This window comes from Entelurus aequoreus, linkage group LG05, assembly GCF_033978785.1.
Source record: "Entelurus aequoreus isolate RoL-2023_Sb linkage group LG05, RoL_Eaeq_v1.1, whole genome shotgun sequence".
NCBI classification, from domain to species: Eukaryota; Metazoa; Chordata; class Actinopteri; order Syngnathiformes; family Syngnathidae; genus Entelurus; species Entelurus aequoreus.
The window spans coordinates 83,687,118-83,714,617 of record NC_084735.1 but is presented as its reverse complement, the minus strand read 5'-3'; the positions used below and the strand labels follow the sequence as shown (position 1 = coordinate 83,714,617).

Sequence of the window (27,500 nt, the reverse complement as noted above, 5' to 3'; positions counted from 1 at the left end):
TTGTAACCTCCGACCAGCATGAGATATCTCTCTCGGTCATGCAATATAATATGTGTCATTGAACGCACCACGCCCCCTGATTAGCATTGCATCAGCAAATAAACATTAGAACAAATATTCTCAAACTTTTCTCACCAAGTAGCACCATAATGACCGACATTAAAACACAGTAGCGCAGTAGGCGTAAGTATTCAATAAAAACAAGGCAGAGGTTTTATCTGATAAGTATATTTAATACTTTTAGACACTGTGACATTACACACAGTTTAAACATTAACACTGTTTGAATATTTAATTAAGTGATTCATTGGCGTACCACAAACTGGAGACCACGTACCACAGTTAGAAAATTACTGCAGCAGATTAAACCTCACCAATAAAAATGCATAATTAAATTTTTTTTATGGAGGTTAATTTGTGTCTTCGTTACGATAGCATTTTTTGGACACTGAATTTTGTGTACAAAATTTATTTACATCAAATTATGCTGACAATTAAATAAACATTTTTTGAGCAAGCTCTGTTTTAAAATTCAGTGTAAACAAATTCTAGTGTTACGCTAGTGCAACATAGCTATGCTAGTGTTGTTACGTGAGTGCAACATAGCTACGCTAGTGTTGTTACGCTAGTGCAACATAGCTACGCTAGTGTTGTTACTCGAGTGCAACATAGCTATGCTAGTGTTGTTACGCTAGTGAAAAATAGCTATGCTAGTGTTGTTACGCAAGTGCAACATAGCTATGCTAGTGTTGTTACGCTAGTGAAAAATAGCTATGCTAGTGTTGTTACGCAAGTGCAACATAGCTATGCTAGTGTTGTTACGCGAGTGCAACATAGCTATGCTAGTGTTGTTACTCGAGTGCAACATAGCTATGCTAGTGTTGTTACGCCAGTGAAAAATAGCTATGCTAGTGTTGTTACGTGAGTGCAACATAGCTATGCTAGTATTGTTACGCGAGTGCAACATAGCTACGCTAGTGTTACGCGAGTGCAACATAGCTATGCTAGTGTTGTTACGCTAGTGAAAAATAGCTATGCTAGTGTTGTTACGCTAGTGCAACATAGCTATGCTAGTGTTGTTACGCGAGTGCAACATAGCTATGCTAGTGTTGTTACGCTAGTGAAAAATAGCTATGCTAGTGTTGTTACGCTAGTGCAACATAGCTATGCTAGTGTAACATAGCTATGCTAGTTTTGTTACGCTAGTGAAACATAGCTATGCTAGTGTTGTTACGCTAGTGCAACATAGCTATGCTAGTGTTGTTACGCTAGTGCAACATGGCTATGCTAGTGTTGTTACGTGAGTGCAACATAGCTATGCTAGTGTTGTTACGCTAGTGCAACATAGCTACGCTAGTGTTGTTACTCGAGTGCAACATAGCTACGCTAGTGTTGTTACTCGAGTGCAACATAGCTATGCTAGTGTTGGTACGCTAGTGAAAAATAGCTATGCTAGTGTTGTTACGTGAGTGCAACATATCTATACTAGTATTGTTACGCGAGTGCAACATAGCTACGCTAGTGTTGTTACGCGAGTGCAACATAGCTATGCTAGTGTTGTTACGCGAGTGCAACATAGCTATGCTAGTGTTGGTACGCTAGTGCAACATAGCTATGCTAGTGTAACATAGCTATGCTAGTTTTGTTATGCTAGTGAAACATAGCTATGCTAGTGTTGTTACGCTAGTGCAACATAGCTATGCTAGTGTAACATAGCTATGCTAGTTTTGTTACGCTAGTGCAACATGGCTATGCTAGTGTTGTTACGTGAGTGCAACATAGCTATGCTAGTGTTGTTACGCTAGTGCAACATCGCTATGCTAGTGTTGTTATGCTAGTGCAACATAGCTATGCTAGTGTTGTTACGCTAGTGCAACATCGCTATGCTAGTGTTGTTATGCTAGTGCAACATAGCTATGCTAGTGTTGTTACGTGAGTGCAACATAGCTATGCTAGTGTTGTTACGCTATTGTCTGTTCTCTATTGGGGTATACAGAAACAACAGGTAAGAACTAAAGTGCAGGAATGTATCAATTAAAATAAATGACAAAATATAATGATACACATTTGGTCCAATTATTTTAATTGAATAATTACTGCATAACAAATTATTTTCTATACAAAAATAACAGACCAAATTAAATGTTACACATCCTGGCACTCATCCTGCAGAAAATAGTTCTTCTCGGGTTTCTTATTTTCACACTTTGCACCATTTTTTTACACTCTGTGAGGCATTTCTTACATATTTTTGCACCTTCATTTTAAGAGCTTATTGTTAAGTGATTTGTTTACTTTCATGCTTGTGTTGACATTTCCTTTCTGCCTTGATAGCTGAGGGCGTCATTGCTTTATAAATACAAATGTTTACATTTAAAGGCCTACTGAAAGCCACTACTACCGACCACGCAGTCTGATAGTTTATATATCAATGATGAAATCTTAACATTGCAACACATGCCAATACGGCCGTGTTAACTTATAAAGTGACATTTTAAATTCCCCGGTGAACTTCCGGTTGAAAACGTCTATGTATGATGACGTATGCGCGTGACGTCAATGGTTGAAACGGAAGTATTCGGACACATTGTATCCAATACAAAAAGCTCTGTTTTCATCGCAAAATTCCACAGTATTCTGGACATCTGTGTTGGTGAAGCTTTTGCAATTTGTTTAATGAACAATGGAGACTGCAAAGAAGAAAGCTGTAGGTGGGATCGGTGTATTAGCGGCTGGCTGCAGCAACACAACCAGGAGGACTTTGACTTGGATAGCAGACGCGCTATCCGACGCTAGCCGCCGAACGCATCGGTGATCGGTTGAAGTCCTTCGTCGCACCGTCGACGCTGGAACGCAGGGGAGCACGGGTGTTGATGAGCAGATGAGGGCTGGCGTAGATGGATAGCTAATGTTTTTAGCATAGCTCCGTGAGGTCCCGTAGCTAAGTTAGCTTCAATGGCATCGTTAGCAATAGCATTGTTAACCTTCACCAGGCTGGAAAGCATTAACCGTGTAGTTACAGGTCCATGGTTTAATAGTATTGTTGATCTTCTGTCTATCCTTCCAGTCAGGGGCTTATTTCTTTTGTTTCTATATGCAGTTAAGCCTGATGCTATCACGTTAAAGTGTTTCGCCGATGTATTGTCGTGGAGATAAAAGTCACTGTGAATGTCCATTTCGCGTTCTCGACTCTCATTTTCAAGAGGATATAGTATCCGAGGTGGTTTAAAATACAAATCCGTGATCCACAATAGAAAAAGGAGAGAGTGTGGAATCCAATGAGCCAGCTTGTACCTAAGTTACGGTCAGAGCGAAAAAAGATACGTCCTGCACTGCACTCTAGTCCTTCACTCTCACGTTCCTCATCCACGAATCTTTCATCCTCGCTCAAATTAATGGGGTAATCGTCGCTTTCTCGCTGCATTGTAAACAACGGGGAAATGTGAGGAGCCTTTCAACTTGCGACGTCACGCTACTTCCGGTACAGGCAAGGCTTTTTTTATCAGCGATCAAAAGTTGCGAACTTTATCGTCGATGTTCTCTACTAAATCCTTTCCGCAAAAATATGGCAATATCGCGAAATGATCAAGTATGACACACAGAATGGATCTGCTATCCCCGTTTAAATAAAACAATTTAATTTCAGTAGGCCTTTAATATACTTTTCTCCTGGCCCTTATTTTCGATTGGTCATAAAAAATATCAATAATAATTGATATCGACCGATACAAAACACCTCTATCGTGATACAGTTTTCAGCCACATCGCCCAGCCCTAGTTAATACCGATCAATAGTCCTCTGCGGTGTTTTTCAGAGGGGCCGTACGGAGTGTTTGCGGGTCGAGATGCATCCCGAGGCCTGGCCACTTTCTGCCTGGAGGAAGACGCCCTGAAGGAGCAAAACGACGACTTGTCCGACCTGACGCCGGCACAGCAGGAGAGCCTCTCTGAGTGGGAGACGCAGTTCACATGTGAGTGTTTACTCTCCGAGACATCTATGAACTCCATTCATGACCACTCCTGTTCATTTCTTGCCAGGATTTACAAACCCCAAAACCGGTGAAGTTGTCACGTTGTGTAAATGGTCAACAAAAACAGAATGCAATGATTTGCAAATCCTTTTCAACTTATATTCAATAGGGATGTCCGATAAATGCGTTAAAATGTAATATCGGAAATTATCGGTATCGGTTTTTTTTATTATCTGTATCGTTTTTTTTAAGTTTTTTTTAATTTTTTTTTATTAAATCAACATAAAAACCACAAGATACACTTACAATTAGTGCACCAACCCAAAAAACCTCCCTCCCCCCATTTCTTTCTGTTATCAATATTCTGGTTCCTACATTATATATCAATATATATCAATACAGTCTGCAAGGGATACAGTCCGTAAGCACACATGATTGTGCGTGCTGCTGCTCCACTAATAGTACTAACCTTTAACAGTTAATTTTACTCATTTTCATTAATTACTAGTTTCTATGTAACTGTTTTTATATTGTTGTACTTTCTTTTTTATTCAAGAAAATGTTTTTAATTTAGTTATCTTATTTTATTATTTAAAAAATTTTTTTACCTTATCTTCACCATACATGGTTGTCCAAATTAGGCATAATAATGTGTTGATTCTACGACTGCATATATCGGTTGATATCGGTATCGGTAATTAAAGAGTTGGACAATATTGGATATCGGCAAAAAGCCATTATCGGACATCCCTAATAGTCAATTGAATAGACTGCAAAGACAAGATATTTAACGTTCGAACTGTAAAACTTTTATTTGTTGCAAATATTAGCTCATTTGGAATTTGAGGCCTGCAACGTGTTTCAAAAAAAGCTGGCACAAGTGGCAAAAAAAAGCTCATCAAACACTTATTTGGAACACCCCACAGGTGAACAGGCTAATTGGGAACAGGTGGGTGCCATGATTGGGTATAAAAGCAGCTTCCATGAAATGCTCAGTCGTTCACAAACAAGGATGGGGCGAGGGTCACCACTTTGTCAACAAATGCATGAGCAAATTGTCCCAACAGTTTAAGAACAACATTTCTCAACCAGCTATTGCAAGGAATTTAAGGATTTCACCATCTACGCTCCGTAATATCATCAAAAGGTTCAGAAAAGCTGGAGAAAGCACTGCACGTAACATTGAATGCCCGTGACCTTGGATCCCTCAGGCGGTGCTGCATCAAAAAGCGACATCGGTGTGTAAAGGATATCACCACATGGGCTCAGGAACACTTCAGAAACCCACTGTCAGTAACTACAGTTGGACGCTACATCTGTAAGTGCAAGTTAAAACTCTCCTATGCAAGGCGAAAACCGTTTATCAACAACACCCAGAAACGCCGCCGGCTTCGCTGGGCCTGAGCTCATCTAAGATGGACTGATGCAAAGTGGAAAAGTGTTCTGTGGTCTGACGAGTCCACATTTCAAATTGTTTTTGGAAACTGTGGACGTCATGTCTTCCGGACCAAAGAGGAAAATAAACATATGTATTGTTATAGGCGCAAAGTGGAAAAGCCAGCATGTGTGATGGTATGGGGGTGTATTAGTGCCCAAGACATGGGTAACTTACACATCTGTGAAGGCACCATTAATGCTGAAAGGTACATACAGGTATTGGAGCAACATATGTTGCCATCCAAGCAACGTTATCATGGACGCCCCTGCTTATTTCAGCAAGACAATGCCAAGCCACGTGTTACATCAACGTGGCTTCATAGTAAAAGAGTGCAGGTACTAGACTGGCCTGCCTGTAGTCCAGACCTGTCTCCCGTTGAAAATGTGTGGCTCAATATGAAGCCTAAAATAGCACAATGGAGACCCCCGGACTGTTGAACAACTTAAGCTGTACATCAAGCAAGAATGGGAAAGAATTCCACCTGAAAAACTTGAAAAATTAGTCTCCTCAGTTCCCAAACGTTTACTGAGTGTTGTTAAAAGGAAAGGCCATGTAACACAGTGGTAAAAATGCCCCCGTGACAACTTTTTTGCAGTGTGTTGCTGCCATTAAATTCTAAGGTAATGATTATTTGCCCCAAAAAAATTAAGTTTCTCAGTTGGAACATTAAATATCTTGTCTTTGCAGTCTATTTAATTGAATATAAGTTGAAAAGGATTCTCAAATCATCGTATTCTGTTTTTATTTACCATTTACACAACATGCCAACTTCACTGGTTTTGTGTTTTGTACATTTCCTACATTACTATAATGACTGTTTATGTGTGACATTACAGTTAAATACGACTACGTGGGCAAGCTTCTGAAGGAGGGCGAGGAGCCCACAGAGTACACGGACGACGAGGAAGCAAAGGACAAGAAATCCGACTAAAGAATGGAGGAATGTGGCGGCGGCCTTAATGTTCTACCTTCTGTCTTGTACACTTGAAGGTGACATATACTGCCTGGCATTTCTGCTGCTGTGTAACCTTGTCAACTTTTTTTATATAAATGTACTAATGGAGCTCCTGGTGAAAGGCCACGTGGTCCCATGACTGACCTAATACTTCCTGCAAAGGGACCAATCAGAGGCTCGGTGAGACATTTCAGGAAGAAGATGACTTCATAGCAGGGGTCTCAAACTCGCAGCACTTTTTCTTCTTTTTTTTTAGGTGTCGTGCAGGGCTGTCCAAATGTCTTAATGGCCCGCGGCACGTTCAAAATAAAAAAAACATTAAAAAGTGGAATAAAAGAGCACACAGGTGAAATGTTGACTAATAACACAAAGATTTACATTTTCGTCTTAAAACTGTTATTGCTCAAAAATAAATAATGAATCCAAATCAGTTTTGGTATTAACTTTGAAATATTTTGGGGGTATTTTCTGATTTTGACATTAAAAACAATTACGTTTCCTATGATAAAGATAAGATAAACAAACAAAAAATGTCTTGTATTCAACCGATTTGAAGTTAATCTAGAAAATGTAAGCGTTAAAGGTGGAAAAAAATTAAATAATGTATGACTTATTTTTAATACTTTAAGATCCCTGAGAATTTAGTCATTGCTCAAAAATTAATATTAAATCAAAATCAATGTTATGAATTATTGACCTATTTACTTCACATCTAATATTCTACTGTGAAGTATTTTTTGGGGAAAATATTGCAGATTTTGAGTTTTTGCCATAAAAAACTTTAAATTTTCTATGACAAAAACGGCATAAGATAAACATACAAAAAATAACTTGTAGTAATCGACAAATTGGAAGTTTATTTAGAAAATGTAAGCATTGAAGGTAAAAAAAATAATGTATAACTTATTTTTAATACTTTTAAGATCCCTGGGGAATTAAGTGGGATTTTTGTCTAAACTGGCATTGCTCAAAAATAGTATGAAATCAAAATCAATGTTATGAATTATTGACCTATTTACTTCACATCTAATATTCTACAGTGAAGTATTTTTTGGGGAAAATATTGCACATTTTGTGTTTTTGCCTTAAAAAACTTTAGATTTTCCATGACAAAAACGGCATAAGATAAACATACAAAAAATAACTTGTAGTAATCGACAAATCGGAAGTTTATTTAGAAAATGTAAGCTTTAAAGGTAAAAAAAAAAGACTTATTTTTAATACTTTTAAGATCCCTGGGGAATTAAGTGGGATTTTTGTCTAAACTGGCATTGCTCAAAAATAGTATTAAATCAAAATCAATGTTATGAGTTATTGACCTATTTACTTCACATCTAATATTCTACTGTGAAGTATTTTTGGGGGAAAATATTGCAGATTTTGTGTTTTTGCCTTAAAAAACTTTACATTTTCTATGACAAAAACGGCATAAGATAAACAAACAAAAAATAACTTGTAGTAATCGACACATCTGAAGTTTATTTAGAAAATGTAAGCGTTAAAGGTAAAAAAATAATGTATGACTTATTTTTAATACTTTTAAGATCCCTGGGGAATTAAGTGGGATTTTTGTCTAAACTGGCATTGCTCAAAAATAATAATAAATTAAAATCAATGTTATGAATTATTGACCTATTCACATCTAATGTTCCACTTTAAATTATTTTTTTGGGGGTGGAAATGTTGCAGAATTTGTTTTTTTGCCATAAAAAAATGTACATTTTCTATGACGAAAATGGCATAAAATACACAAAATTATATAATAAAAACGTATAATCGACAGAGATAGATCTGAAGTTGATCTTGAGATTTAGGCTTTAAAAGTGGAAAAAATAAAAATGTATGAGTTTTTTTTTTACTTTTATGAATGGGGCCCTTTTAGATCCCAGAGAATTTTAGTGGGAGAATTTTTTTAAATTGTCCTTTTTCAAAAATGTATAATTAATCGGAATCAGTTTTGGTATTAACATTAATATATATTTTTTGGGGGAAAATATTGCCTATTTTGTGTATTTTGCCATAAAAAAATTAAGTTTTCTATGACAAAATCGGCGTAAGATAAGCAAAGAAACAAAAAGCCAATTTATAATCGACATACAGATCTGAAGTTAATCTAGAAAATGTAAGCGTTAAAGGTAGAATAATTTTTTTTTATGTATGACTTATTTTTAATGCTTTTAGATCCCTAAGAAATTTAGTGGGATTTTTTACTTTTTTTTACTTTCACTGTTGAAAAAGTTCTAAATCAATGTTATGACTTATTGACCAATTACTTCACATCAAATATTCTACTTTGAAGTATTTTTTTGGGGGGAAATATTGCATATTTATTTTTTTCCATTAAAAAAAATGTGATTTCTAGGACAAAAACACCACAAAATAAACAAAATTATAATTAAACGAATAATCGACGGATAGAGATAGATCTGAAGTTGATCTAGAGATTTAGGTGTTAAAAGTGAAAAAATAAAAAAGGTATGATTTCTTTTTTTAACACTTAAGAGTGGGACACTTTTGGATCCCTGAGAATTTTAGTGTTTTTTTTTGGTGTTTTTTTTAACTTGTCATTGCTCAAAAATTAATAATGAATCAAAATCAATGTTATGAATTATTGACTAATTACTTCACATTGAATATTCAACTTTAAAGTATTTTGAGGGGGAAATATAGCATATTTTGTGTTTTTTTTCCATTAAAAAAAGTTTCATTTTCTATGCCAAAAATGGCACAAAATAAACAAAATTATGATAAAAACGTATAATCGACAGAGATAGATCTTTGTTGAAAGTGAAAAAATACCAATGTATGACTTCTTTTTTAACACTTTTATAAGTGGGGCCCTTTTGGATCCCTGAGAATTTGAATAGTTAAAAAAAAATAATTAAACAGTTATTGTTGAAAAATGTCCAATTAATTCAAATCAATGTTTTGAACTATTGACCTCTTTAAAGCTCAAATTATTTCACATCAAATATCCCACTTAGAATTTTTTTTGGAGTCAAATATTGCATATTTTGTGATTTCTTTAAGAAAAAAGGGCATAAAACTTCATTTAAAAAAAAATCGACAGATCTAAAGAACAACAAAACATTACTGTAAGACTTCATTTTAACATTTTCATGGCTGAGACCCTTGTGGGTCCCCGGGACCAAACTTGAGGATAAAAAAAAACGGTATATTTTATTGGTTTTGAAAATTAAAAATATCAAATTGGCCCCCACATGCATCCAAAAAGGTTTGAACCCCCTCTGGTTTGGTGTAATTGCAGCCTGCACACCCTGGAGTGCAGGGTGTTAGATAGTGTTCTCTCAAGATTGCAATAATATATCTAAATGACAGCACAATAACAACTTCCTGTATGCAAGCTAAAGTGTCATCTCCTGGGGAACTCCATCCATCCATCAACGGTGTCAAAATAAAACATTTTGACATTTTCCAAGCTCAATTCTTCATTAAATACTCAACCTCCAGCGGCCCCCGGATAAACTGAGTTTGAGACCCCTGACCTATGCAGAGACGGACCAATGCAAAACGCTACACTTTGCATATTGAGTTTTCTCTTGACGCCATAATTCCAGTTAAAACGCACTACATACTCCACATAAATGCATTTCCGGTAGTACTGTACTTTGCATGTACATACAGTCTCAATGTTATCAGTCTGTCAAGCTATGAATCTAGATATTAATTTAATAAATAAGCTTTTACAAAAGTCAACGTGTCTCCGTTCTTGCTTAATATTTTTAATGATTGTTATGTTGATGACGCAAATAATCCACAGCAAATTTTGAGCAGCGATCAACGAAAAAAAAAAAATTAAAAAAGATGTGTCAGAAGTGGGATTTGAACCCACGCCTCCATTCGGAGACCAGAATACCCGTTACACCGGAAGGAGTGTTTGTCCTTGAGTCTGGCGCCTTAGACCACTCGGCCATCCTGACAATGAATACCAACACGTACATTATGACTTAAATACATTTTAATCCCGAGTTACCATTAGCTGTTGTTGATAATCTTATTCATTTCATGACTTTTTTCAAAATTATTAAAAGTGTAATACTACTGTTTATTTCGAAGCAAAATCCGAGCTTTATTTCGCCGTCTTTCCGCCACCATATAATGCGCTTGCTCATGACAGCTGACGTCATTTCCGCCGCGGCCATATTGGCACCAGCGCTTCCGGTCTTCAAGGGTATCTCAGAAGACACCAGGCTAACAAATCCAACATGTTCAGGTTTGCGAAAGCCGCCGTCAACCTCAGCGGTAAGACAACTTCTTAAATTGGTATTTTGTTCTTGTACAGTCATATTAAGGGAATGTGGTTTTTAAAAGGGTTTCATTCTGGGTCACCTCGGTAAGGGGTGTTAACTTTCGCAGCTAGCCGTTAGCACGCTAATGTTAGCAGTAGCACCGAAATTGTGCTTTGCCCTCAAACTGCTTATTGTTTTTTTTTTATTGTAATAATTTTGACATCTAATCTGTTAGTTAGCACACACTGCTCTACACTACATGAATGTTTATAAATACCTTGTAATAAGAGGTTTCAATGATCAAAGGACAACATGTATAACCTGTATAAATAGATAGATACGTTTAAAAAATAATTGTTTTACATTAAACCAGTATTGTCAGACAGGACGTGCAAAGACGTAATATAAGTGATAAATATTGGGTAAGTTATGGCGTTTTGAAATTAATTTCTGGTCAACTTATTTAATACAAAGTCAATTGAGCTCAAGATTTTAGCTGTCACCTTTTTGTTAAAAATGTCATAACTTACTTGAAATTCACCCCATTTAAAAAAAAAAAAGTTTGGTATCATTGGCTTTTTAAACAACGAAACAGAAAAAGGAAGTGTATTTTCCATTCGTGAAATTAGTGTTGGAAGTGATGGAAATTTTCAGTAAACATGGATGCTCAAACTTGACTTTTGAGTTGCAAAAAAAAAACGGCCAGGCAATCGGCGGGTCCAAAAAAATCAGTGTGCGAATCGATCAATTTAAAATATATTTGGCAGACTCACAGATAAATGTATTATTTAGAGCGGGGGTGTCAAACAGGCCCGCAAACAGGCTTTATCCGGCCCGCGGGATGCATTTACTAAGTATAAAAACTAACCTGAAATTTTTGAATGAATAAAACTGCTGTTCTAAATGTGTCCACTAGGTGTCGCAATAGTAATTATTTGTATCTTTGCAGATGATGCTACATATGTACAAAATAAACCACATGTTAGTACATCAGTCGAGGAAAATGATCAAACTACATAAATAACATACTGTAATTTGATTTTGATATTTTTTTATCTTGATAGATTGAAAATGAACACCAATGACTTGACTGATGAACATTATCACATCATTTATTCAGAAAATATAATTAAAGATAGAATACTATTAACCGCAACATGTAAGTGTAAAAAAAACAACAACATTATGATTTGTACAATTTCAGAATGTGCTTGTTCTATTTTTAAACAAAGAAAATAACTTGAAGTTGTCTTTATTTTTAAGTTATTGTGCTGTGATTTTACCAGTCCGGCCCACTTGGGAGTAGATTTTTCTCCATGTGGCCCTCGATCTAAAATGAGTTTGACACTCCTGATTTAGATGATAATATGGATTACTCTGTGGAGGTTAATTTTTGTTTGTTTTTTATCACAAAAGCTTTTTTTTTGGACACTGAATTTTTGTTGTTTCAATTTTCATACATCAAATTACGCTGAAAATTCCATCAAATAAAATGTTTTGAGGAAAAAGGTGTGTCAAAAAATTCGGTGCAGAAATATTTGTTGCTTCAAAGTCACCTCTTTGGCTGGTTCAGAGACAGGATCGATTGCTTCCTTCATAATTGAAGTGAGTCCTGAGTTTTAAAGCAACAAAAATGTCTGCACTGATTTAATTGACATTTAATTTAGCTCACTCATGTTTTGTTCAATTGAAATTCTCTGCATAATTTGATGTAGCCATAGGGCGCACCGGAATATAAGGCGCACCGCCGATCACCGTGTATATTTTCATACAAAAAGCACACCGGATTATAAACTGCATGAAAGGTGTAATTTAATTAATTTTCTACATAAAAAAAAAAAAAATCCTGTGGTCTACATAATGTGATAATGGTTATTTGGTGAAAATGTTGCATTGATTGTTTTACAGACCATCTTCAAGTCGCTTTCCGACCATCTCTTCAGGATGCGTCGATTTGTGGGCGGTCTTATTTACATGCCCCCACTTCGACAGCGTTTTCTCCCCGTCATCTTTGTTGTACCGGTAGCTTTTTAGCACTTCGATAGCAAGTCTACTGACAGATATAAGTTATAACGGTACACTGCTTTGTATTAGAAATGGAAACAGCGGTGGATGAATGCCCGCAAGAGGGTAGAGAAAAAGAAGGAGCTTATTGACTATGTCGTCGGCACAGACTACAATGGCGGACTTGCGCAAATTTCCGGGACTTCCGCAGATCCCAAATACAAAACAGCAGGTACCATTAGGTAAGAGAATTTGGTTTTGCATGATATTGCGGAACAAAACGCCAGATAATAGGTGCCATTTTGGGGACCTTATACACACACCACAGTGTTTCCCATAAACTGCCAAGATACCTGTGGTGGTGGGGGCGTGGCTATGGGCGTGGTCACCATGACATCATCGAGTAATTTGCATAATTCACTACAATGATATGATTTTCTCTAAAAAGGCTAAAAAAATGTATACTTACTAATTAATAATAACAGTTTTGTTTTAAACGTTCATCGATCCATCCATTTTACAATATAATTACAACACTTTATGTACATATTTATATACAGATTTCAACAATAAGTTATTCACTGAAATATATTTATTAATTGTGGTTCTTAGAAAAAATATATCTTATAAAAATATAAAAGCTAAAATGTCTCTTAAAGCTCTGCCCCTTTAATTAGTGCATACTAAATAATTTAACTTTAGCCTACTACTACAGCCATATTATTTACCAGCAACATAAAGTGAAACAGGGGCAGAGGTGTCCTGCCACAGTCAGTAACAAATAAACAGAAAACAGTAGTGGTCAAATACAAATAAGGCAACAAGAGAAGTATCCTACACTTCTCTTTTGTAAAGTAAATCTGAACAGCCTATATGGGCATCTACATCAACTATATGATTTGCCTGAGAAGCTGGACAGGACAAAAAAAATAAATAAATTAAAAAAATTAATTTTAATTTTTTTATTTTATTTGTGGCGGACGTAATTCTTTCGTGGCGGGCCGCCACAAATAAATGAATGTGTGGGAAACACTGCACCATGATAATACTGTATGTTGAAGCACGGTATATCTGACTATGGTAGCCGTAATGCTTGGTGTTCCATCAAGCGGTGCAGCTTCGTAGCTTACCAAAGTCGTACTAAAACATTTTGACAGTTGTGTGTAATTTTGTATATTCCCAATGAAACATAAAAGTTTTAGATTGTATTGCGTCATGTGACTTTTGAGCGGAAGCAAACAAAATGGCCACCAAACCAACATGGCTACTGTGCAGCAAACAAAGTGCGAACAATCTTGAGTATGCAAGGGGCCTGGATCTTACTATTAAAAGCAGATGCGAGCAAAACGTTTAACTATGCAATGGATTCAATCCCTATACATTATGAAAAAAAGATTTGTCCAGTGATATAAAGGATTGTACGTCGGTCGCGTTCTCAGACATATGGAACTATTGTGCTCCAGACAACATTCTACACGACAAAACAGACGAAAAGCGCGGGGGTCTATAACTTCTTTGTGTGCGGCCGGGTCAAGGAAATTGTAACTGTTGATCTGTATTTGGGATCTGCATAAATCCTGAAAAATTGTGCGCGTCCGCCTTTGTAGTCCGTGGCGACACCGTAGTCGATAAGCTTCTTCTTTTTCTCTATCTTCTTGTTATGGGACATTCATCTTCCGCTGTTGCTATTTCTCATATAAAGTAGTGTAAAGTTCTTACTTATATCTGTCAGTAAACTCGCCATGAAAGCGCTAAAACATACCGGTGTAGTGAGTTTACATTATTCACCAAAGGAACTTTAGTTATTAGAGAGTTCCGGTCGGACGGTTTTTCACGGGACACATTTCCGGCCTTGTTGTTGCACTAGTGAGCCACGGATGAGGAAATGCTGCTCCATTGTTGATTTAAAGGCCTACTGAAATGATTTTTTTTTATTTAAACGGGAATAGCAGATCCATTCTATGTGTCATACTTGATCATTTCGCGATATTGCCATATTTTTGCTGAAAGGATTTAGTAGAGAAAATCGACGATAAAGTTCGCAACTTTTGCTCGCTGATAAAAAAAAAAAGCCTTGCCTGTACCGGAAGTAGCGTGACGTCACAGGAGCTAGTATTCCTCACAATTCCCCGTTGTTTACAATGGAGCGAGAGAGATTCGGACCGAGAAAGTGATGATTACCCCATTAATTTGAGCGAGGATGAAAGATTCGTAGATGAGGAACGTTACAGTGAAGGACTTGAGAGGCAGCGATGGACGTATCTTTTTTCGCTCTGACCGTAACTTAGGTACAAGCTGGCTCATTGGATTCCACACTCTCTCCTTTTTCTATTGTAGATCACAGATTTGTATTTTAAACCACCTGGGATACTATATCCTCTTGAAAATGAGAGTCGAGAACGCGAAATGGACATTCAGTGCCTTTTATCTCCACGACAATACATCGGCGAAATGCTTTAGCTACGAGCTAACGTGATAGCATCTTGCTTTAACTGCATATAGAAACAAAAGAAATAAACCCCTGACTGGAAGTATACCTGTAGATAGAAAATCAACAATACTATTAAACCGTGGACATGTAAATACACGGTTAATGCTTTCCAGGCTGGCGAAGGTTAACAATGCTGTGCTAATGACGCCATTGAAGCTAACTTAGCAACCGGACTGCACAGAGCTATGCTAAAAACATTAGCTCTCCACCTACGCCAGCCAGCCCTCATTTGCTCATCAACACCCGTGCTCACCTGCGTTCCAGCGATCGGCAGAAGGACGAAGGACTTCACCCGATGCATTTGGCGGCCCGGAGACGTAGGAAGTCAAGGTGAAGTCGGCGGCTAGCGCGGCTAGCGCGGCTAGCGCGGCTAGCGCTCCAACAAAGTCCTCCTGGTTGTGTTGCTGTAGTCCGCTGCTAATCCACTGATCCCACCTACAACTGTCTTCTTTGCAGCCTTCATTGTTCATTAAAAAAATTGCAAAAGATGTCCAGAATACTGTGGAATTATGAAATGAAAACAGAGCTTTTTGTATAGGATTCTACGGGGTACCATAACTTCCGTTACTCGGACTTCGCCACGCGCATACGTCATCATACCGCGATGTTTCAGCCGGATATTTCCCGGGAATTTTAAAATGTCACTTTATAAGTTAACCCGGCCGTATTGGCATGTGTTGCAATGTTAAGATTTCATCATTGATATATAAACTATCAGACTGCGTGGTCGCTAGTAGTGGCTTTCAGTAGGCCTTTAAGTAAAGTCTGAATGTCATTATGGTCCGTAAAATACGGTAAGAGTCCATCGTGTATTGTTAGTCATTTTAAAATGCTGTCTTGCAGGTCAGACGGCAAGGCAAGTTAGACACGGATCCACCGCCCCCCAGGACTTCCACGCCAAGTATGGCACCAGCATGCTGCTTGGTGGGGTTGTCTTCTGCACAGCTGTGTGGGCCTTTGTAAGTACGCAACGCTTCGCCCATCATGCCAAGTCTCACCGTGTATTGTTGTATCTGGCAAAAGAAGGCTTGCATTGGTGTCCCTGCCATGTAAATAAGTTGCTGTCACATGTTGGCACAGGTGCTGACTCAGACTGGCATCACCTGGAATCTGTCACCTGTTGGCAAGATCATGCCCAAAAAGTGGCGGGAGCCTGAGGAATAAAAAAAAAAAATGTTTCACCCATTCCGACTGTACAGATGAACAATAAATATCTGCTTGTGTGTATTCCAACAGTCTTTGTCCAAAATCAATTAAATATGATTATACAGACGGTCAAGAATTGTAGCTATTATGACTTTTGAGAACTACGACGAGCAGGCATGGGACAGGACGGACTTTATTTATCCCACTCTGGGGAAATTGTGGTTGCGGTGCAGAAACAAAAAGTCCACAAAATAAGGTCAAACAAGAGGGAAAGATCAAATAACATAAGATGTTAAAAAAGAGCACAGAGCGGATGCAACCAGCTGCCACTTCAATTACTAATTATAGTGATTAAAAATGAGGAATAGTTAGTCTGGTGCACACAGGGAACACCTGCACTTAAGTTCAAGGAAAGCAACTAACAATTGATGATGGAATATACATTCAATGATGGCTAACATTAGCAACTAAACCTCCATAAATCAATGTCGGCTGACAACACACAAAGCTAATGTGTGTTGCTTACAGGCGTAGTTTACATAGTTACTGTTAAAAGCCGGAAAAAGTACGAAATATAATGCTAACACATTTAATAGTCATTCGCTGTAAGGATTGGTGGAATAGAATAAAATAGAAAGTACTTTATTGATCCTTGGGGGATATTCAGAACCACAGTTTGCTCACAATAAACAATAGGTATTTTTTACATGTGAATAATATAAATACAGTCTATTATACAGTATTATTCACATGTGAATAATATGAATACAGTCAATTATACATTCAAGTACAGTCAAAAAGGAAAACAAACAATTTTCAGATGCAAAACATTTACCCCACAATGCCACAGTCTGTTCTGTACTCTTCAAAGTGAAATATTCTCCACCATAAAGTTTGTAGAATTACAGGCCCAGGTTTATTGATTTGGACCAGGGATGTCCTAACTTTTTCCACTGAGCCTGAACACTGAAAAATCAAAGCATACGGTGGCCATTTTGATCATTTTCATTTTCAAAACCATTGCAATATATAGAATATGTTTCACTTTTAGGGCTCTCCTCAAGTTTGGACCTGGGGACCCGGAAGGGTTTCAGTCTTAAAAATGTTAAAAGTAAGTCATATATTTTTTTTAGTCAACACTTAAATCTGTAGATCAACTTCAGTAAATATAAAGTTATTTTTTTCTAATGTTTTTGCCTGTTTTGTCGAGTTTTTTTTAAGGCAAAAACACAAAATATGTAATATTTCCCTCCAAAAAATGTTTAAAGTGAATTCATTGGGGCCTTTATAGGCTACATTCATTTTGATTTTGTTATTATAAATAAATGAATGATCAATGGGTTATACCTGTATAGCGCTTTTCTACATTCAAGGTACTCAAAGCGCTTTGACAGTATTTCCACATTCACCCATTCACACACTGATGGCGGGAGCTGCCATGCAAGGTGCTAACCAGCAGCCATCAGGAGCAAGGGTGAAGTGTCTTGCCCAAGGACACAACAGATGTGACTAGGATGGTAGGAGGTGGGGATTGAACCCCAGTAACCAGCAACCCTCTGATTTCTAGCACGGCCACTCTACCAACTTTGCCACGCCGTCCCCGTTATTGAGCAATTAAAAATTGGGGATCCAAAAGTGTTGAAAATAAGCTATTCATTTTTTTTGTATCTTAACGCTTAATTAAGTCTGTATATCAACTCCAGATCTATCTGTCCATTATGTTTTTATTTCATCATGTTTCTTTTTTGTTTGTTTTCAGCCTTTTTTGTCAAAGAAAACTTTTTTTTTTAATGGCAAAATACACACAATTTCCCCACAAAAATATGTCAAAGTGGAATATTGATTTTGATTCATTATTTTTTGAAGAAAAAAGTTATTAAAGTCAACATTGCACCCTTTTCTTGTAACAGTTTACCTGTTTTCTCTTTTATTCCCCTTTTTTTCTTTTTTTTCTTCTTTTAATAGCATTTGTAGAATGCACTTTGGACACATGCTTTATATTCATACTTTTCAGCGTGTTGCATTCAAATTCGTCACTTATTGTTGCAGTTAGCTTGTTTACACTCAAATTAATATATTGTATAATTTTTCATAATTCTTTGTTATATATTTTTTAATGGCAAAATACACAAAATTTCCCCACAAAAACATGTCAAAGTGGTATATTTGATGTGAAGTCATTTAAGCCTTGAACAGGTCATTAATTCATAACATTGATTTTGATTCATTGTTATTTTTTGAGAAAAAAGTTATTACAGTCAACATTGCACCCTTTTCTGGTAACATTTTACCTGTTTTCTCTTTTATTCCCCTTTTTTTTCTTTTTTTCTTGTTTTAATAGTGTTTGTAGAATTTGGCACTGGACCGCAAATGGCTCCAGGGCCGCACTTTGGACACCTGTGCTTTATATTCTTACTTTTCAACATGTTGCATTCAAATTTGTCGCTTATTGTTGTAGTTAGCTTGTTTATACTCAAATTAACATATTGTATAATTTTTCGTAATTCTGTTATATATGTTTTACTTGTAAAAAAAAAATCAATGCATGTGAACATGAAACTGCAGGGAATGTGTAAATATTGTGCATACAACTTTCGATAATATACAGTAAATAAGGACACAAAACATTTGAAAAAAATTGGACAGCAAAAAAAAGAAAAAGGCATTTTAAAATCCGTCTATAAAAATCATGACATAATTCAAGTGATATGTTTATATTGTCTATACTTATGGCCAAATATAAAGAGAAATAAAGGTAAATATGTTTTGTATGAAATTGCCCAACAACCCCTCCCCTTGCCTGATACTGACGTCACACAACAATAGACCAACCAAATCTAATCAAGTGCAACGCCCCCTTCCATTGAGGGCCAATCAGCTGCAAGGGGGCGTGTCCACCTCCCGCCTACCCTCCCGCACTGCTAAGGTCACTGCTGTCATTCCGGGAGTTCGCCAGCAGCTTCAACCTCGCCAGCCGCCGCCAAGCTCACGTCAGCAGACGACGAACAACCAACACCATGTCTCTGTCCAACAAACTTACCCTGGATAAGGTGGACCTCAAAGGGAAGCGGGTCATAATGCGGTGAGTCGCCTAGCAAGTCATGCACCCAGCCGGCTAATTGCTAGCTGGCTAGCTAGCATAGTTTAATTGATAATGTTTTAAAACTGCTAGGTGGTTAAAATTGAAACGGAGGATAGGAATTAAAGTGTTTTTCCATCTACGTCACGTAACAGTGATTTGTTGTTTGTTGTGATAGAATGTTTTAAAGGAGCAGCACTTGCATTTAGCACATTAATTAAACTTCCTGTTTGGACCGGAAAAGGTAGGTCATGCCCATATATGGAAAATCCTGTTTGACGCCAATACACTGCAGGAAAGGGAAACAATAAATAAACATTTCCAAATTCTGCAGTGGATGAATTACCTGTAATGTATATATTTATGTTCATAACCATGCTTTTTCTATTCATGCATTTGTTGTCTCTGTTTGGAAAAGTCACCGACAGACTTGAACTTGACACTCATGCTCGGTGCAAATGTCAGACGACAAAGGTCAAAGTTCAGTACTCCCTGCTAAAAAGGTCATCATCAACTTCGTGTGAGGAGATAATCAACACCCAGAACTTGTCATAGCGTGTTGCTGTAAAAGACAGGAAGGAAGGTTGCCGTGGCGACAGACGGCAAGAATGTGCCTGGCTGCAGAAAAGCTGCCGGTAAATGAGCTAGCGTCTGTTTGATTTGTAAAGCCGGGATCAGAAGCGACAATGACATTACACAATGTGTCGCTATCAAATGTGCTGCGCTGGTCGGACACGCCAATGTCAGCCACGCACAAGCTGACTCTCGGCCTTTAAGCCGGATACAATGACTGTGTGGGTCCGTGTTGCTTGTCGTGCATCCAGGGTGCATCAGGTTGGGGAGGAAGGAGTTGCGTAACAGAGTGGCGGACGAGGGATGCAGCATGTACTCAGGAGCCGCCATTCAGGCAGACCGCATTACATACATTAATATTTCAAGAAGGAGGCTAATAGTTAACCAAAGAAAAGAAAATACAAAAATTGTGATGGGTATAAGATGCATGGTGATACAATAATTAAGTTTTGGTATGGCAAAGATAATACTTTTAATGAGGAATTGTCATTTACAGGCACATTAGATGCCAATCTGGTAATATCTTTATTATATATATATATGTATATATATATATATATGTATGTATAATCAAACAATTTAATATTTATTACACACCAAAAGTGCAGAAAATTTGTACTGTTGAGTACCAGTATTACGTCCTAGGTACCGGGAATTAAAGTAGCAATGACTGTCACACACACACTAGGTGTGGTGAAATGTGTCCTCTGCATTTGACCCATCCCTTTGTTCACCCCCTGGGAGGTGAGGGGAGCAGTGAGCAGCAGCGGTGGCCGCGCCCGGGAATCATTTTTGGTGATTTAACCCCCAATTCCAACCCTTGATGCTGAGTGCCAAGCAGGGAGGTAATGGGTCCCGTTTTTATAGTCTTTGGTATGACTCGGCCGGGGTTTGAAGTCACAACCTACCCATCTCAGGGCGGACACTCTAACCCAGCGGTTCTTAACCTGGGTTCGATCGAACCCTAGGGGTTCGGCGGAGGTCAAGACACACCCGACTCATCATGTAAATAAAAACTTCTCCATATCGGCATATTACGGATACGGCAACAGCAGAAGTCACACTGATTTGCAGGTGTGTAATTTGTTGTGAGTTTATGTTGGTTTTGTTCTTTGAACAAGGTGATGTTCATGCACGGTTCATTTTGTGCACCAGTAATAAAACATGGTAACACTTTAGTATGGGGAACATAGTCACCATTAATTAGTTGCTTATTAACATGCAAATTAGTAACATATTTTCTCTTAACTAGTCATTATTAAGTACTTATGAATGCCTTATTCTGCATGGCCTTATTATAACCCTAACCCTAACCAAATAACTCTAAATTAAGTCTTTGTTACTTAGAATATGTTCCTCATACCAAAGTGTTACCAAAAACATAACTTTGACTTGAATTTGAAAAAAAACTTTTTTTTTTTTTTCACTCAACAAGGGTACGGTGAATGTGCATATGAAACTGGTGGGGTTCGGTACCTCTAACAAGGTTAAGAACCACTGCTCTAACCACTAGGCCACTGAGTAGGTGGCCTAGTGAAGTGGTTCTCAACCTTTTTTCAGTGATGTACCCCCTGTGAACATTTTTTTAATTCAAGTACCCCCTAATCAGAGCAAAGCATTTTTGGTTGAAAAGAAGAGATACAGAAGTAAAATACAGCACTATGTCATCAGTTTCTGATTTATTAAATTGTATAACAGTGCAAAATATTGCTCATTTGTAGTGGTCTTTCTTGAACTATTTGGAAAAAAAGATATAAAAATAACTAAAAACTTGTTGAAGAATAAACAAGTGATTCAATTATAAATAAAGATTTCTACACATAGAAGTAATCATCAACTTAAAGTGCCCTCTTTGGGGATTGTAATAGAGATCCATCTGGATTCATGAACTTAATTCTAAACATTTCTTCACAAAAAAATACATCTTTAACATCAATATTTATGGAACATGTACACAAAAAATCTAGCTGTCAACATTGAATATTGCATTGTTGCATTTCTTTTCACAGTTCTTTTTGACAGACATTTTAGTGAGGGTCAAACCATCATGGCATGGGGGAAACTCTGGCTTTATGGTAGGGATGTCCGATAATGGCTTTTTGCCGATATCCGATATTGTCCAACTCTTTAATTACCGATACCGATATCAACCGATACTGATATCAACCGATATATGCAGTCGTGGAATTAACACATTATTATGCCTAATTTGGACAACCAGGTATGGTGAAGATAAGGTACTTTTTAAAAATAATAATACAATAAGATAACTACATTAAAAACATTTTCTTGAATAAAAAAGAAAGTAAAACAATATAAAAACAGTTACATAGAAACTAGTAATTAATGAAAATTAGTAAAATTAACTGTTAAAGGTTAGTACTATTAGTGGAGCAGCAGCACGCACAATCATGTGTGCTTACGGACTGTATCCCTTGCAGACTGTATTGATATATACTGTAGGAACCAGAATATTGATAACAGAAAGAAATGGGGGGAGGGAAGTTTTTTGGGTTGGTACACTAATTGTAAGTGTATCTTGTGTTTTTTATGTTGATTTAATTAAAAAAAACAAAAAACAAAAAAAAACGATACAGATAATAAAAAACCGATACCGATAATTACAGATATTACATTTTAACGCATTTATTATTATTATTATCCCTAGTTTATGGTAATGAATGGAATAGCCTACTTGATTTGATGTTCAGTTTATGAACTTATATTCATATTTTGTTGAAGTATTATTCAATAAATATATTTATAAAGGATTTTTGAATTGGTGCTATTTTTAGAATATTTAAAAAAAATCTCACGTACCCCTTGGCATACCTTCAAGTACCCCCAGGGGAACGCGTACCCCCATTTGAGAACCACTGGCCTAGTGGTTGGTACCGTATCGATTCAAATGTGAACGGTACCCTTCCCTATGTATACAGTAAGTACTTTTGAAGCTCATTTGATAATAACTGAATAACTGTGACTTATTTTCTACTCAAATCAAAACTTTTTCCTGGGAATTTAGGACTTTTTCCTCACAATATTTCCACTTTGATTCTGATTTGCAATTATGATGGAAAAATCATGTAATACTTCAAATGTATTCTCATCAAAGGATCACATGAAAGTACATCATTCCTAATGTTCTGTATCATGTCATATTTGGACTTGTTTTATTACACAGCAGCAATACGTGAATATTTCATGAAGTGATTGAGAATGTGTTTTGTTTCAGGGTTGACTTCAACGTGCCGATGAAGGACAAGCACATCACAAACAACCAGAGGTAACGTCTTCATCCCAGTCGCCACGTCACGTCCTTGAAGCAATCCTTCTGATCTCCTCATTTTGGTGTGTTCAGGATCAAGGCGGCGGTTCCCAGCATCCAACACTGCTTGGATCACGGCGCCAAGTCGGTGGTGCTGATGAGTCACTTGGGCCGCCCTGACGGTAACTTCGTGCCTGAGAAATACTCGCTGGAAGCCGTGGCCGCCGAGCTGAAGTCCCTGCTGAAGAAGTGAGTCGGCTTGTAGACGCCCTGAGATTTGAGGGCGTCTGACATGAATCTCGTCTGGTTTTGTTCTGCAGAGACGTCCGCTTCCTGAAGGACTGTGTGGGTGCGGAGGTGGAGGCCGCCTGCGCGAACCCCGCCACCGGCGCCGTCATCTTGCTGGAAAACCTGCGCTTCCACGTGGCCGAGGAGGGAAAGGGCAAAGACTCCTCAGGAAACAAGGTGAGTGAATTCTTCTGAATTAGAGTCCAACGTGTAAGAAGAGCTCCGCGCTAACATGGACCTGCTGACATTTATTCTGAAAGGTCACGAGGTTATGTTGCTTTTCCTGTCCGGAGAAGCCTGCTTGCTATGCAGCATGTGGTTGGATTACAGTATTATTATTCAATATTATTACTGTACTACCCCACTGTATATTCACCTGCACAATCTAAAAAGATCCAATCCATCACTTTGAAATTTAAAGGAAGAAAATAACCAATAAAATAAGTTAAATATTAATCGTAAAATATATATATATATGTATACATAATCAAAATTAGAATGTAAGCATAAATAAAATAATTTTCATTTATCATCTAAAAGCCCCTTTATTAAATAAATAGAAAAAAATTAATTAAAGCCAGTAATGCTGTAATTATATAAGTACAAATTAAAACATAATACCCAATAATTAAACAAGTATAAATGAAATATTAAAATCCAATAATAATAATAATAAAAAAATCATAAATAACAAGTAAAATTATTATAAAATAAAGTTGAAGTATTCAAAAACAATGATGTTCAAGTAAAATTACACTGTTATTTTTATTATTGTTCATTATGCTGTATTATACTACCAGTGGGCACTTCATTAGGCACACCTGCACAGTCTAAAAAGATCCAATCCAACAATTTAAGTGAAGAACATAAACAGTAAAATAATTTAAATAGTATTATATATATATATATATATATATATATATATATATATATATATATATATATATATATATATATATATATATATATATATATATATTAATATTACATATATATGGGGGGGGAATGTAAGCATAAATAAATGATAAATGGGTTATACTTCAAGGTACTCAAAGCATAAATAAAATCATTTTAATTTATCATCAAAAAACCCTTTCACTAAATAAAAATAGGATGAAAAGAAAAAAATGTAGCCAATAATTTTAAAACTTTATAAGTTAACATCCATCCATCCATCCATTTTCTACCGCTTGTCCAGGGTATACCCTGGACAAGTCGCCACCTCATGAAATATTAAAATCCAATAGTGTTTAAAAATAATAGATAAAAAGTACAACATTTTTTTTAATAAAAATTAAATTAAAAAAAAAATGATGTTCAAATATAATAGATACAAATTAAATATTGAAACCCAATTAAATTAGTTTATTTAATAGGGATAATACAATTAAATGCAAACACAATAATAATGATTTTAGAATAAAGTACAAAATGGAGCACTATCAGGACACAATAATTGTATTATGAATGTGATATACTGTATTAAAAAAAAAAAAAAAAATTAAATAAAGTTAAATTAGATGTACCATATCATACCATACCAACTTTATTTATAAAGCCCTTTAAAAATAAGCACAATTGAAGAACAAAGGGCTGTACACCACAAAGAAATAGAGGCAAAGGACAGACTAAAAAATAACATTTAAAACAGAAGTAAAATACACATTGAAAAAGCAAATACAAATTACCCTAAGAACAATTTGTTAGATAAAAAGCAGTTAAAAACCGTTAAAAAGTTAAAAGTTAAAAACAGTTTAAAGTCTCATGCTGGGTTAAAAGCCAGTGAATAAAAATGGGTTTTAAGAAGGGTCTTCAAAATAGCCAAAGAAGGGACCTGTCTCACATGGAGAGGGAGATTGTTCCCGAGTTTGGGACCCACAACAGAGAAGGCTCTGTGACATGAGATAGGCTCCAGCAACCCCGAAAGGGACAAGCGGTAGAAAATGGATGGATGAATGTTATACTTATGTTTGTTGTCATTTAACATCACAGACCAAAGCCTCCCAGGAGCAGATCGACTCCTTCAGGGCGTCTCTGTCCAAACTGGGAGACGTTTACGTCAACGACGCCTTCGGCACAGCTCACAGGGCACACAGGTGAGCCGCGCGCGGGTCGCTAGGATACGCTGATGATTGACAGGCGCCTGACGACAAAGATGTCTGCAGCTCCATGGTGGGCGTCAACCTGCCCCAGAAGGCTGCTGGCTTCCTGATGAAGAAGGAGCTGGACTACTTCGCCATGGCCCTGGAGAAACCTCAGAGGCCTTTCTTGGCCATCCTTGGAGGGTAAGACACAATTTGCACTTTGTGATGCTGTTCAGGTGTTGTCACACCTTTCTACAAATACTCAGGAATACAGCCTTCTTTTTTGAAGACCTTGCTCTTCCATGGTTGACATCATTTGCTGAGCAGCTACACGTTTCCCCTTTTTGCTGTTTCCCCTCCGCAGGGCAAAGGTGAAAGATAAGATCCAGCTGATCAACAACATGCTGGACCAGGTGGACGAGATGATCATTGGTGGCGGCATGGCCTTCACCTTCCTCAAAGTCCTCAACAACATGCAGGTACGTAACGCATGTGCGACCCAAAGCACCAATGCTAACGTTAGCCTAGCAGGGGAGCCCTCAGTGTCCTCTTGGATAAAAAATGTGGGAATGAATGTTGATGACATTCATGTGGACTAAAGGAAGCTCAACTGGCTTGCAGACTGCAAGAAAGTCCCTGTTTCCATTTGCTCTAATCTTTTCTCAGTTAGCTTGGTCAGATAGCTAACGCGCCAACAAAGCTTGAAAGTGTGCAGCTTTGCAACACTGGGTAGTTATATATAGTGGAATGTAGGGTGGATATATAGGGACAAGCGGTAGAAAATGGATGGATGGATATAGGGGAATTTACAGTAGATATATAGTGGAATTTACAGTAGATATATAGGGGAATTTACAGTAGATATATAGTGGAATTTACAGTATATAGTGGAATTTAGGGTGGATATATAGGGGAATTTACAGTATATAGTGGAATTTAGGGTGGATATATAGGGGAATTTACAGTAGATGTATATAGTGGAATTTAGGGTGGATATATAGTGGAATTTACGGTAGATATATATAGTGGAATTTACAGTAGATATATAGTGGAATTTACAGTAGATATATAGGGGAATTTACAGTAGATATATAGTGGAATTTGGGGTGGATATATAGGGGAATTTACAGTAAATATATAGTGGAATTTAGGGGGGATATATAGTGGAATTTACAGTAGATATATAGTGGAATTTACGGTGTGTATATATATAGGGGAATTTACAGTAGATATATAGTGGAATTTAGGGTGGATATATAGGGGAATTTACAGTAGATATATATAGTGGAATTTAGGGTGGATATATAGTGGAATTTACAGTAGATATATAGTGGAATTTAGGGTGGATATATAGGGGAATTTACAGTAGATATATAGTGGAATTTAGGGTGGATATATAAGGGAATTTACAGTAAATATATATAGTGGAATTTAGGGTGGATATATAGTGGAATTTACAGTAGATATATAGTGGAATTTACGGTAGATATATAGTGGAATTTACAGTAGATATATATAGTGCATTTTAGGGTGGATATATAGGGGAATTTACAGTAGATATATAGTGGAATTTAGGGTGGATATATAGGGGAATTTACAGTAGATATATAGTGGAATTTAGGGTGGATATATAGGGGAATTTACAGTAGATATATAGTGGAATTTAGGGTGGATATATAGGGGAATTTACAGTGGATATATAGTGGAATTTAGGGTGGATATATAGAGTAGATCGCTAACAATCCTGGGTCACACAATGTCCAAACACTTTGAGAGCTGTGTCCTATCTACTTATTCATATCTACACTCTGAGAGCTGTGTCCTATCTACTTATTCATATCTACACTTTGAGAGCTGTGTCCTATCTACTTATTCATATCTACACTCTGAGAGCTGTGTCCTATCTACTCATTCATATCTGTGTCTTGCAACACTGTTATCTTTTTTTTTTCC

The 27,500-nt window shown here is 36.9% G+C and overlaps 3 protein-coding genes and 1 non-coding gene across 4 annotated transcripts in view; 3 read left to right on the top strand and 1 right to left on the bottom strand.

Moving 5' to 3' along the window:
• Positions 1 to 8,926, top strand: part of pgrmc1 (progesterone receptor membrane component 1) — a 9,550-nt gene extending 624 nt beyond the window's left edge. The window contains exons 2-3 of the mRNA XM_062049085.1: positions 3,816 to 3,971; positions 6,246 to 8,926. Coding sequence (XP_061905069.1) covers positions 3,816 to 3,971; positions 6,246 to 6,340 — 251 coding nt within the window. The 3' untranslated portion in view covers positions 6,341 to 8,926. The remainder of the gene's footprint in view (positions 1 to 3,815; positions 3,972 to 6,245) is intronic.
• Positions 8,927 to 10,192: 1,266 nt separating this feature from the next.
• Positions 10,193 to 10,305, bottom strand: trnal-caa (transfer RNA leucine (anticodon CAA)). The gene is made up of 2 exons: positions 10,268 to 10,305; positions 10,193 to 10,238 (listed from the first exon to the last, which is right to left on the bottom strand). It is a non-coding gene; the product is annotated as a tRNA-Leu (tRNA).
• Positions 10,306 to 10,509: 204 nt separating this feature from the next.
• LOC133649883 (cytochrome c oxidase subunit 7B, mitochondrial) lies at positions 10,510 to 16,342 on the top strand. Its single transcript, XM_062046569.1, has 3 exons — positions 10,510 to 10,627; positions 15,953 to 16,068; positions 16,190 to 16,342. The coding sequence occupies exons 1-3, from the start codon at positions 10,591 to 10,593 to the stop codon at positions 16,271 to 16,273; spliced, it is 237 nt and encodes a 78-aa protein (XP_061902553.1). The 5' UTR covers positions 10,510 to 10,590; the 3' UTR covers positions 16,274 to 16,342.
• A 2,823-nt stretch (positions 16,343 to 19,165) lies between these two features.
• The window catches only part of pgk1 (phosphoglycerate kinase 1), a 13,010-nt gene continuing 4,675 nt past the window's right edge, over positions 19,166 to 27,500 (top strand). The window contains exons 1-7 of the mRNA XM_062049084.1: positions 19,166 to 19,337; positions 23,143 to 23,193; positions 23,269 to 23,424; positions 23,496 to 23,640; positions 25,456 to 25,559; positions 25,629 to 25,748; positions 25,912 to 26,026. Of these exons, the coding sequence (XP_061905068.1) occupies positions 19,273 to 19,337; positions 23,143 to 23,193; positions 23,269 to 23,424; positions 23,496 to 23,640; positions 25,456 to 25,559; positions 25,629 to 25,748; positions 25,912 to 26,026 (756 nt within the window). The 5' untranslated portion in view covers positions 19,166 to 19,272. The remainder of the gene's footprint in view (positions 19,338 to 23,142; positions 23,194 to 23,268; positions 23,425 to 23,495; positions 23,641 to 25,455; positions 25,560 to 25,628; positions 25,749 to 25,911; positions 26,027 to 27,500) is intronic.

Bases quoted from the DNA above. Each gene is read 5' to 3' on its own strand.
- LOC133649883 (XM_062046569.1), top strand. From the start codon at position 10,591: ATGTTCAGGTTTGCGAAAGCCGCCGTCAACCTCAGCG. The intron at 10,628-15,952 runs GTAAGACAACTT...GCTGTCTTGCAG, and splicing joins AGCCGCCGTCAACCTCAGCG to GTCAGACGGCAAGGCAAGTT. The intron at 16,069-16,189 runs GTAAGTACGCAA...ATGTTGGCACAG, and splicing joins GCACAGCTGTGTGGGCCTTT to GTGCTGACTCAGACTGGCAT.